Below are 12,588 nucleotides of genomic sequence, written 5' to 3' on the forward strand. Positions count from 1 at the left end.
TTACGCCAGGTATTTTTCAAGCCGGGAGTCCCAACCCATTTCTCCTTCCCAAAGTTTTTGATAGATTATTTTTAAAAGTAAAGTTGTGGGTGCTAGGAAACCAATTGGGTCGAATATTCTTGCGGAGATACTAAAAACTTTCCTCTTGATAGTTTTGTCGGAGTTCGTATCCCATCTAAGACCCAGTGCTTTTGGTTGGCCATCTATCGTGAGAGAAGGGATTCCGACAAATTGGTTTGACATTTCCTTTTCGGTGAGAAAGTCACGGAGCTGTTTGTTGTTCGTTGTCCAGCTCCTCATGTTGAGTTGGGCTTCTGAGAATAGCGTGACAGTTTCTCCCACCGTTGTTACGGCTGTTGTCTTATCGTCTGCGCCTCCGAGGAAGTCGTCTACGTATAGCTGCTTTTCTATTTGCTCGACAGTTTCTGGAAATGTAGATTTAACTGAGAGCAAATGTTTGTTAACACTGACTCTTAAAAGAAATGGAGTGGAACTTAGCCCTAATGGGACTCTTTTCCATTTATATGCCATGAGATCGAAGCTGGGATCTTCCGGCTCCCTTTGCCATAAAAATCTGACTGCTTCGGCGTCTTCTGGCTTCGGCACGATTTTGAGAAATGCTTTTTCAATGTCCGCAATCCAGGAGATCCGGTTCATCCGGAAACGCATCAAAACCCAGAGGAGATTTGGATTCAGATTTGGTCCGGTCTCCAAAACGTCGTTCAAGTTCGGTCTATATTTGGATTTGGCGGCGCCGTCAAATACTTGTCTGATTTTTGTGGTGGCTTTGTCTGTTCGGTAGACTGGATAATGAGGTAGATATGTGTGGAGGCCTTCGTAGTCGACACCAGCCTGCTCTACAATTCCATTTGTCTTCAATTGTTCATTTTCTTTGGTTTAGTTGCCCAAACCGATTGGAGATTTTCGCAGCTTGCTCAGCATGCCCCACAATCTTCCTGCCTCCATCTGGTGGTTGATTTCTAGTCTCGATCTGTCAGTTGTCCAAGGTATTGGCGTGCAATATCTCCCATCATCAAATCGCGCGATATCTTCGTATAAGGAGCGGAATTGGTCGCCCTTTTCCACAGCATCATAGTCGTTTTAATTCACGAAGTTTTCTAGACGCCAAAATAACGAAAGATCAAAATTTAGTTTCTCCATTTCAAACTTTTTGTTCTCTTTTGCCGAGTTGGAGAAGCAATTTTGTTCAGAATTTTCTGGTAGTGGAAGTAAACTGGAATTTTCGGTCTTCCTGCTTTCCTGCTTGTTAGATTGGACGATGTTGGAAAAAATTGATGGTTGTGAAGTGATGTATGGGAGAGAATAATAGGAGTTAATGAGTAGTTGACTGACGATAGATTGACTTTTTTTTATTATTTTTCCTGGGATAGCCCGCCAATTACTTTTCCAAGTTTGGAATTGGAGGTTCTGGAGTCCACATGGACTTGTGATTGCTGGCTCGTTCAACATTTGGTCCATGCTGACGAGAATTTTGACGTCCTCGTCTCTTCCATCTCGTTCGAAGCGCGTATGCCACTGTTTTCGTTTTCCAGCCACAGTTTTCTTGCAAATTGTGTGGTTTGGTACGGGCCAGTGCTTCTGACTTTTTCCACTTCCCAAGCTTCAGTTCGCACCGCTAGGGCGCCTGGCCAGGTGCCCCGCACTGTCATCTCGACCACGTTGTGAATTTCTGCAGGGGGGGGGGGCCTCTTTACCGGAAGGCCCTTGTTGTGATCTGTATTTGGATTATTTCCAGTTGATGGTATCTTGAAATCTGCCTTTAACCCATGTTCTATGGCTGCTATGGTCGAGGAAGAAAATTCTTTGGATCTGCTTTCCATTTGGGCCTAAAATGTAAACAGTTGCGGTTTTGAGAATCATCTCACCGAAGGAGCTTGCACATGCTGTGTTGAGCTGCTCCCAGCGGCAGTTTTGCTAGATATTACAGTTGAGGATCCAAATCTGGTATCTTTCTCGGCACACAAAGCTGTGCTTTGCCCCACATCGTTGGCACTTATGGGGGTTAAAACAATCAGTTGTTTCGTGGTGACCGAAGCAGTTGGAGCATTTCCTTTGGCTTTTGATGACTGCATTTTTCATTTGTCTCTTTCAGCTCCATTGGGCAATTTGTTGCCCAATGCATTTCCTTGAAAAATATGCAGGGCAGCGCTTGTTTTCTTGGAGATGATGCTGTTGCTTCTCTCCTTGGGGGTGGGCCGCCATTTCTTCTTGTTTTACTCAGAGATTTGGGTTGAGGAGTCGGCTTGCTGCTGATTCCAAGCTGAGAAGCTGTTAGTGTTGTTGCTGGTGCTGCTTTAGCCGGTTGTTGAGAATTTTGGGCCGGCTTTGGTGTTTGAGCTCTCAGACGACTGAGTCGCTCTGCAGCTTCTATTGTTTTTCGATAAACTTTAGGACTTGGTCAATATCTGCTACCTTGTTTAATACTTACTTTTTCCATTCAGCTTGAAGTTAGAGGGGGATCAAGCGTAGAAGTCTCGATCCTAGGAGACCCTCGTGGCTTGTTCTCGCTATTCCAAGAGTCTCCAATGCGTTGATGTGCGACTGGATAGTCAGCTGGAAGCATCTGAGAGCAGTGGTGTCAGCCATGTATTTAACTGGTTGAAGCGTATCCAATTTGTGAGTGTGCCCCTCGATCAGGACTTCCAGTTTGCCGTACATTTCCTTCAGGAGGTTTACTGCTACGGTGTAGTTAGCGTCCGTGAGCTCCAGATTTTTCACACACAGCTGTGCTTCACCTTTTAAGTAGTCCTTTAGGTATACAATTTTTTGTACCGCTGGAATGGCTGATTAGTGGATAGTTGCGCTGTAATCTTCCCAGAAAGACGTCCATTCAAGCACACCTCCTTTGAACGGTTTTATTTGTCGTTTTGGTATTTTTGTGGAAGAAGCTGCGGTTGGAGCTGGGACGCCAGCTCCTGGCGCGGCTGCTGCTGAGATTGCAGCAATCAGTTGTGTAAATAAGTCCCGCTGGTCTTGAATTCCTTGCTGTCGAATGACTAGTTCTGGCGCCCTTGCGGCGTCTGCTGCTCTTTGTTGTGTGTTGAACATCAGCATGAACGTTTGTTCTTGTCTTGTTATTTCTTCAGCTGCCAGGATGTTTTTGAATTCTTCTCTTTTTTTAACGATCATTAGGGCTACTCCAATGTCTTCTTCTACCTTGATTTTGTAGTCTACCTAAGTTTCGAATTTTACTTGGGTCACTCCGACTTGTTCCATATCTCTGGCAACTCCTGAAGAAAGTTTGGTGAATTTGTTATATATATTTCTTAAATTTGATTCAGCTCTCAGCACTAGATTGTGGATTGTGAATTCCATTGTCACTTTGTCGTATTGCTCGATATTATTAATGCAGCGCGTTACATATGCTTTAATGCCCCGTCGAGAGGCTTCGTTCGTTGGAGTGGCGATCTTGATTGTTTTGGAAGGAAAAATAGATTAGTTTGTTTGTTTAGATTTTTGAATGGGCAAGGCCTGTGTTTGACTTGTTGATTGCTTGAGTGGCTACGAGCGGTGGGTCGGCTTAGTTTTGTCCTCGACCCTCGTTTACCTTCTTGTAAGCGGGAGGTTCCTGCTTTCACTGAGAAAAAAAATGTTTTTAAAGGTGTTTTGGAGTTCGGCTTGATTTCCTATCTCAATTGGTGTTTGGTTTTACTCACTCCTTGAATCCTGTAAGAAAGGTTTTTTTAAAAATGGAATTAGAGTTACGATTAAGAAAGGTTAAGGGAAGTCAGCTTGTATTTACGGGTATCAACAATCGGCAGTCGATTCAAGAATACAATACCAGTGAACGCGGAGGGGGGCACCTAATTTGTCTTTCTTAAGAGTAGGAGCTCCAGTCTTCGGTACAGTTCTTCTCCACTATCGTCGTCTCGCTTAATGGACCATCCTCTTCCTTTCGGAGCTTGGGGTGGTGGTGGATGGATTGCTGGAGGTGGTTGTACTACCTCCGATGTCGCATTCTGTCGCATCGCTTTCTGCTAAAGGATTTTGACGTTATCGTCTTCCTCTTCTTCCTCTTCTTTAAAAGCTTCTTCTTCTTCACTTCCAACCACTCCTTCTACTTCCCGGTCGAGCTGTGATTGTTGCTGGATGCTGGGGTCGTTGGACAACTCCCACTTCTTCTTTGCGTAATGCGGATGTCCCGGTAGGGCTTTTTTGCGAGATCCTCATCCTATTTAGCAGTCTAGTTGTTTGTTTTTTCACTTCTCTTCTATTGGATATTTCTCCCAGCCATCGATACGCTCCTGGATTCGTTGGCGGATGACTTTCAATTCTTCCCAATTGGGTTGACGCTTGGCCGGACCGTATTCTGGTTGGGTCGGCTAGACGATTGGACGGTTGCGAAAAGCCTCAATTCTTCCCTGTCTTGTATTCTTGTAGAGAGGCGGGGGGATTTTCCTGTCCATTTGAGTATCTCCCAGCGTTCGCGGGTATCGCTCATCTTTCGCTTTTGTTCGGGACGAATTTCGAAAAAGGAAAAGGAGTTCTGTTTGGAACTCCACTAAAGTGGAAAGTAAGAGAGAAAAATATTTAATTTGAACGGAATTGAAGTGGAAAAGAGCTTTACGAAGAATAATTTACGATATTAGAAAGGGGAAATCAAATGTAAGAAGAATAAATTTACGTTAACTAAGTTTAAGTTGATAGTTAATGAAGAATAAATTGAGAATGTTTTAGTTGAATGAATTTACTTTTGAATTAAAAAATGCAAAGTAAAAATTACAGCTGAGTGTGTGAGTGTGTGGCGGCTCAGAATATCTGACGCCCCAGGCCATGCGGTTTCACCGAAAAATGGCGATGGCGGTCAGACGATTTCGTTGAAATTGTACACGTACACACACTAAACTAAATTTAGTTTCAAGCGAAAAATTGAGATAATAGATAGAATTGAAAGGATAGAACAGTGGGTCTCAAAGGGGGTAAAAAAAAGACACGGCAAAGAACAAGATTTTGCCTAATGGCGTTCAAGTTTTGTTTGTTTGAGTTACGGGCCGCAAAAAAAATTCACAAGTTGAGGTATGAGTTTAAGGACCATGTTCGGAATTGATAACTTGTCAAGTAACCTTACCGAAATAGATGAGAATAATTAAAGATTAAGACACTAGTGTTGGTTGATTGTGACCCGATTTATTCTGTGACTAAGTTATACAGTGGGTTGTTATGCGATTTAGGGCCCGACAACCCCCCAATATCTTAGGTTAACATAACAGGCCACAAAGAGATGGGAAAAATCAAGCGGGCATTGCAAGGGACCACCTGTTGGGGGCCCTGAAGATCACACTTCCGTAAATGATCTGGGAGTGTGGTGATGCAGCCGGATCTTGTGGTCAGCCGTTGGGAACGGGTTTGGTGTCCAACACATTCTCCTTTGAAATGCTGTGCAACAAATTTCTCGCAAATCAAGTTCATTTCTCCACAGTAGTGGATTGGAACATTGGCTTCAGACTCAATCTTTTTGCAAGCTGCGCGATGAGTCTTTGGAACACCGGCCCGTTTGCGCTCTTCCAGTATCTTTTCTCGATAGGACCGTTATTCGTCAGTTTCAAGAGTAATAATTTCGGTATGATCGAATGCATCCATAGCTCAAATCAGCTCTTCATTTTCGTTTCTTTATTCCAGGAGACGTTCCATGCTCAGCGCATATTGTTGCCTATGTTCCTCCGTTTCATCTTTGTTCTTAGTCTCTCTATAACTTGCAGTCTATTCTCTATTCAATTATCTTCGCACTTCAACCGTATCCTGGGTTTCTTCATTTAAATACAGTTGGTGGCGTAACCTATCAGTTGCTGTTCGTTCCATACTATCTTTTTTTGTTTCTTTTTTTCGTAGGGCATTTTGCCGCAATGACTAATTCATTATATAGCACGGTGCTCTTGTTCGTTTTCCTTTTCACGGATTGCTTTCTGACTCAATGTCTTTTTCTCAAGTCTTTTTTGCTTCTCCCGTTCATTTTCTTCTTCACGTATAACTTCCTTGTGGGCTGCTTGTTATCGCAGTCTTGCCTGTCTAAATTCTTCTGGTTCTATCGCTTGTAGTTTTCTTTGTCGCTCTGACTCATTTTCCAATCTTGCCTGTCTATCTACTGTACTTTGGCTTCGACACATTCTCTTCTTTCTTTTTCCCTCTTCTCTATTGGAATTTTCTTTATTTAACTGCCTCTTTTTCTCTTCACGAACATGCTTTGCTCTTTCTCGATTCTCTTCTTATCTCTTTGCCTTCGCCTGCGGATCTTCTTGTGCTTTTTTCTCTCTCAAACTTTCTATTCTCTTCCTGTTTTTCCTCGGACGTAAGTGCACGACTTTGGTTCCATTCTCACTCGTCAAACACCCTTATTGAGGAATATTAGAACATATCATTGGAGGGCTTTTGGAGGGCTTTTAGAGGGCATCATGCAAAGAAAATTTCAAAAAGCTTAAGACTAAAAAATAATTTGAACATTAGCCGTACGCTAGCAACCGGTGCTTTATCCCAGTGGTATGGACCAGATAAGACTCAAATATAATAAACAAATACGCATCGCATGTTAACTCCTCTCCAGTTGGCGACTATTAAAACTCGTGGGGTAGGGTAAGGATAGGGATCGGGAATACTACTTCAATTTTAAAAAAGTCTTCACTATCCAGGTCGTCTCTTGAAGATGGAGTGTCTGGCAAGATTTTCATTGGTTAGGACTTAATGGTTTTCTCTGGAAATATGTTGAGCAAATGAAGAAAACGTGGGAAACGTAGTGATTTGTTCGAAACCAATGTATACATCACACATTTACATACAATTATGAAATATCAGAGTCTGTAGATACAATAATAAAATTTTTTTTACACTAAGGGAGTTGTTTCTCAACATTGTCGAATACATAGACTGGTTTGTTGAAATTTCAGAGACCGGTTCCAAACTTCCAATTTTATTACAGCTTAGCGATCGGACTCTAAAATCCATCAAACATGGACTTTTGATTTAAATTCTAAGAAACAGGTGTCAAACTGTCAATTTTCTCTAAAGTGAGGTATCGGTCTTAACAAACTGGCACACATAGATTACTTAACCCACATTTGAGAGACTGGTGTCAATCTTCAAAATTTTGATTCTTAAAAGGAAACAGTCTCAAAATGACTCAACATAGAATGAAATTATAGTGTCTCAAATGTGGCATGTTCAGATTTTAAGAACGTTTTCTGGAAATCATCACACAAACAACATACTCTGTAAATTTTCCCTATGGCACAAATATTGCAAAAAAGCTGTTACCTGATTTCTGAAATATCACAGCAAAATTGTGGGATGGCTATAGTCTTGTACAACTAAAAAATTTTTTGTTGCTGTGGTTATAACAGCAAGTGTACAATCAGAAACGTTGTAAATACCCTACTTAGCTCTGAGACTTCAGAAAAAAGTTATTTAAATTTAGTGAAAAATGTGTTTTCCCTCCTTAAAATCAATATTTTTTACAGCAGACAATCATTACGCTTGTAAAAAGCAGTTCATTAAACAACTACGCAATATGCCTATCCTGAACTCTGCTCAATTTTTATTTTCAATCAATCAATCAGAAACAACCTATCCAGAATGCGAACTAGCCCCAATCTCTCCTTCAATATTACTGAAAATTCCGTAAACCATCTTAGTTTCAAGCCCGACGCAAAGTGTAAGTTGCATAACAGTAGGGTAGAGTTGTACAAAAAGACGCGATTTTTTGTTTTTTGGCCACCATACTTTTAAAAGTAAACTTTCGAAACTCCCGATTATCTTAAAAGAAAGAGGAGAGACTGAGCCATATGCCTCGAATTTTTAATTTACAGAAACTCCCCTTTATCAGGCCAAAAAGTAAATTTGAAAACACAAAAATTTAAAGACGAGATGCCCCGTTGAAGGGGCACTTCGCTCTATGTATGGGGGCATAAAAGCCCATATTACTATTATGGACTAACAGTTCAAGGGACGGTACATCAGTTTAACGTATAAATAACTAAAGAATGGTACGATTCAAAAGTATATTCTTGGTGGAAATGTTAAAGATACATGACTAATTTAAAAATCACAAACAAAAAATGGCCACTCATTAACACAACATAGAACATTGGCCGTGAGTTGGTTCTCTGGAACGGGTGTTTGGTCTTTTTTTACTGGAACGAGAGTTTGGCCTTCTTGGACGATGTTATCGTTGGATGCTGGGATTTCTATGAAGTCATGAATAGGAGGGACTGGGATGAATTAAAAAACGATCCGTGACGAAAGATTGAGCAAAGTCGACGTCACCATCGAAGATAAATCTATTAAATGGGACTAGCCCTGAAATAAACAGACAAATTTGTTAGCAAAAGACGACATTTCAGTTGAAAAGAATGTTACCGTGGAAAAGACGTCCCTGTGGCAGATACTGCGAGACAGACTGTAACAAATGTGTCTCTCTCACCTGAAACTCAACCTCAACGTTGTCAAAGAAGGAATCAACGTTATGCTTGTTGAAGGTGGTAGCTCTGCTTAGAGATGTTGCTTGTGGTTTTCTGATTGAAAGGTCTTGATATCTTCTCATGAAACCAGAGAGCCAGTCCCTTCCAGCTTCCTTCTTGACCGACCAAGAAAGAGGGACAATACATTTTTCTTGGGTAGCGTACTGATAAACCAATCTTCTCATGTCTGTTGTAGTGATTACATGATAAATGTCACTGGCCCTTTTGACGTAACTGCTAAGATTGCTTTCTTGTTCACTGCTGAATTCTAGAGCGAACAAGAAAGAGTTAACATTCCAACACATACACAGTAAAACTTATAAGTGGATTTACCTTACGAGGTTTTTGGTAACCCCCAATGATTGTAGTTACTTCAGCTTCATCTTGAATTCCAGCAGCCAAGAAATTTTTAACATATCTCAGTAGAGATCTTTTTGGGATGGAGGTTATTTTGGAAACATCATATACTTTTTGTTTCTCTGCAACAACGTTCTTGACAGCTTTCAAAATGTAACCATCTGGATACATATAATCCTCAGTTTTTCTAATATAATGCCTAACCATCTTACATTTAACAAAAATTGAAAGATTTTTTCGACTCACCATTTTGACGTTAGACGACAGAGACCCGCAAACTGCCCCCCCCCCGTTGCCAGGTCAGTTTGCCTCAAAAATAGGTGTCGTTAATCAAATTGATTTTTCAGTCACTCCTCTAAAGAGAAATAATAAACTAAAACATGGGATTGAAAAAATAAAGGATTTCCTTTAAGAATATTTTTTTTTGAAAGTTTTATTCTATTTCTGAAACCCGTAAATTGAAAAAAATCTGTCAAAGCTGATGATACGATTTCAAGGTGCCAAAATTATTGTTTCATTTATAACTGAACCCTTCGAAATTTTTTAATGATTTTTTTTAAAGATGGAGATTTTCGGGTTGCATAAGCATGCATTTTTCCGACACTTAAATTTCATTAAAACACATCTCAATATCGATAGTGCCAACATACACACTACTCTAACTGCCCCGTTCTCCCCTACATATTTAGTAACACAAAAAATTATTTTAAGTAGAAAAATTTATGATTTAATAGTATTATTTTGCTACTAATGTAATCAGTGGGAAATTCCTTTATAAAAAGCTTATTTTTAAGTACGTTGCCGCTGCTGTGTAGCCCGTCAGGTACACCTGGTAGGGTTTAAGTCTCTTTTCCTTATAGAAATATTTTTCATGCGTTTTTAATTAAAGAAAAGTAGTGCATACTAAAACGAGAGTGTTGGTAATACAGAACTATATATTTTTTAAAATAGGAACAGGAAATATTTGGATCCTAAACATTGGATAAAGCTAATGAAGTCAATTCACCGAGTTCAACAAAGTTTACGACAGAAAGGTTGGCCAAGACTTCCAATATACTTGTTCAATTTAAACAATTCTAATAACAATATCTGAGTTTTATTGGAACAAGATAACCAGTGTTTAGCATCTATAGTAGAAAAAATAAGGTAAGATAACGAAATATTCTTATCGTTTTCATATCTATTGGGAGATAGATTATTACATATATTAATGCAGTATCTTTACCTTATCTAATATTTTTTTTATAAGACATAATATCTGAAATAATAAATATTCTTTTAAGCACGTAAAAATTTTAAAAATACTGTATTGCAAACTATATTGCGATATTTCATTGAATAAAGCACCTTTTTGGATTTTGAGGGGCATTTTCTCTAGAACTTTTTTTGTATTCTTGCTTCATTTTAGTACAGTAAAGTGATGTTATATCGGGAAAAAATAACTTGATTTTAATCAGATTTGCTTGAGAAAATTATCTTCTTCAATCGAAATAGCATGCTGTACTTGTTCCAATAAATAGTACAAATTCTGCATTTTTTGTGTTATTTCATCTCTGATTATCTGTATCTTAACTGTTATCTGATCTTATTTCACATTATTTGCATGTTTTCGGAAATTTTTTTCTTTTTTTTCTTTAATGCAAGTCTAAATTAACTTATAAAAAATAACCATAGGCTATCTTTTGATTATTTTTTTATTTTTATTTAAAGTTATCTTTCCTTAACGGTCAGATGCAAAACACTGGGGATTAAAATTGATATATTCACCACCAACTCTTGTCTAGGAATGCTAGGAATGTTTTATCTACCTGACGTAAAAGACATTTGTTAAAGAAATATAATACTATTTGTATGTATTTATAAATACCCACGAGACTGTAATGTCTGGCCTCGGCAAGTTATCGTTTGCTGGTTAAATGAAGTAGACAAAATAACGCAAGTTTTCTTGTTTCTGCTTAATGATAATACAATAACCTGTCAATACCTTGAAAATTAACAGTTAAAGAATAGCTTAAAGGCTGGTTCATTCTGGAAGGAACGCAACTTTTGGATGAAAACACAGCGTCAATTAAGCGCACATCAATTGATTTAGCAAGCCACCAATATCTCTATCATCTATCTTTGTAGTATAAGTAGTATAGTATAGTACAAATGTAGATCCTATACCAAAATCTTTGACTAACCTTTTAATTAGTAAATTTTCATCTTTGCCATTCAAAATTTGTTACTTAACTTGCGTTATTTACTTCTTCCATTTCCACAAAGTAGTGAACGTTTGAACTAAAATAGAAAACGCCATTTCTTGCGTTCTAACGTACTCTTACGTAGCACAAAAATCGGAATGTGATTTTTTTCAAAGATCCCAATTCAATGTAATTTTTTTTAACTTTCAAAATTTTATATTATGTTTAGAATTATTATTTTACAAAGTTCATGTTATTCATATTAAGAAAAAAGTTTAAAAATATTCTAGAAAAAGTTACGAAAGTTTTAGGATTTTTCTGCATGACACTTCAATCTTTCCCTGAATTGAATAACTGCTGACACCACTTTTTGTTTATGAATTGAGCTCGTACACTACTGTTTCGCAAATGCGCCACATAACTATGACAGCTAAAAGGTGGTAATGAAAAAAATACATTAAAGAAATATCTGAGAATAATGTAAAACTTTTTTTAACTTGAGACATGTCTTAGGCTCATTAGCGAAAATTCACTTTGGACAATGTGGATTTCTTATGGGTTTGGGATAGTCCCTTAGATTTGAGTCTGTAGTTTTTCTCTAGTTTATAATGGTAAAACATTTGCAAAAATAAAACAGGAAATTTTTTATGCATTTGATTTATTTTTTTGAATTCCTATTTATTTATTTAAAAGTTTTTAAAAGTTTTTTTTTACGTTTTTGGGGGATAGAACAAGAAGAGGGAGAAAAGATTTTTTGGATGACCCGACAGCAAAAAGACGAGAGACGAAATTACGCCTCTCTTTTTTGTTTTCCGCATCAATACTGAAATTGATTATCGGAATTTTAAAAGAAGTTTTTTTTGAGGAAAATCTTAAAATAATGACATCTTTCTTGGTAATATTTTACCGGCAAATTTCTTAGAGAAAAGTGATGCGCAAGTTAATTATTAGTGCTATGCATATTATTTAGTAGCGAATGCTATTATTTTTGTTTTGCCAGAAGCCTGAAATACCGGACAGGCGACATAGCGCTATATCTTTCAAGAATTATTTGACTGTTTTAGCGCTAATTTCCGTTTCTGAGTGACTATTGCGGCCCATTTGCTATTTTAGCGCTAACCACCACCTGTCGTCTGTTTAGGCGGCTTGCTCCGCGCAAATAATAATTTCAAAAATATCGCACTTGATATACCGTGCACTCTGATAATGATTTTCTTCTGAATAACTTGCGCACGATAAGCGCAATAAATATTATCATAAAATTTACGAAACGAGCAAACGCTAAATAATATTTTGTGCTAATTAACGCGCATCCCACTAAATTTATTTAAACGGGCGCACTTCTCATAAATTATCGACTGAAATTAATCTCACTAATATTTTACCCCTAAATCAGCCCACAATTTGTGAGATTCCATTAAATTTACTTTAATGCGATGCACGTTAAGTAGCTTTATGAATTTTTTGGAATTTTTGGAATTTTTTATGCACGCGCTTATCACCTCCGCCGGGCAAAAGGCGGTCTGAGGGTGAAAAGTTATGTACAAGGAAAATGATTGGTGTGGAAACTGGGAAATTTG

General features: G+C 38.3%; 1 protein-coding gene across 1 annotated transcript; it reads right to left on the reverse strand.

Moving 5' to 3' along the window:
- On the reverse strand, positions 1-2,679 carry LOC124323580. The gene is made up of 3 exons (XM_046784336.1): positions 2,511-2,679; positions 2,239-2,388; positions 1-857 (listed from the first exon to the last, which is right to left on the reverse strand). Exons 1-3 carry the CDS (start codon positions 2,677-2,679, stop codon positions 1-3), a joined length of 1,176 nt encoding a protein of 391 aa, XP_046640292.1.
- Between the last annotated feature and the right edge of the window lie 9,909 nt (positions 2,680-12,588).

Source organism: Daphnia pulicaria, chromosome 1 (assembly GCF_021234035.1).
Source record: "Daphnia pulicaria isolate SC F1-1A chromosome 1, SC_F0-13Bv2, whole genome shotgun sequence".
Lineage (NCBI taxonomy): Eukaryota > Metazoa > Arthropoda > Branchiopoda > Diplostraca > Daphniidae > Daphnia > Daphnia pulicaria.

Bases quoted from the DNA above. Each gene is read 5' to 3' on its own strand.
- LOC124323580 (XM_046784336.1), bottom strand. From the start codon at position 2,679: ATGTACGGCAAACTGGAAGTCCTGATCGAGGGGCACACTCACAAATTG. The intron at 2,389-2,510 runs GTCTCCTAGGAT...GAAAAACAATAG, and splicing joins AGCGAGAACAAGCCACGAGG to AAGCTGCAGAGCGACTCAGT. The intron at 858-2,238 runs GTAAAACAAGAA...ATGGAATTGTAG, and splicing joins TCCTCAACCCAAATCTCTGA to AGCAGGCTGGTGTCGACTAC.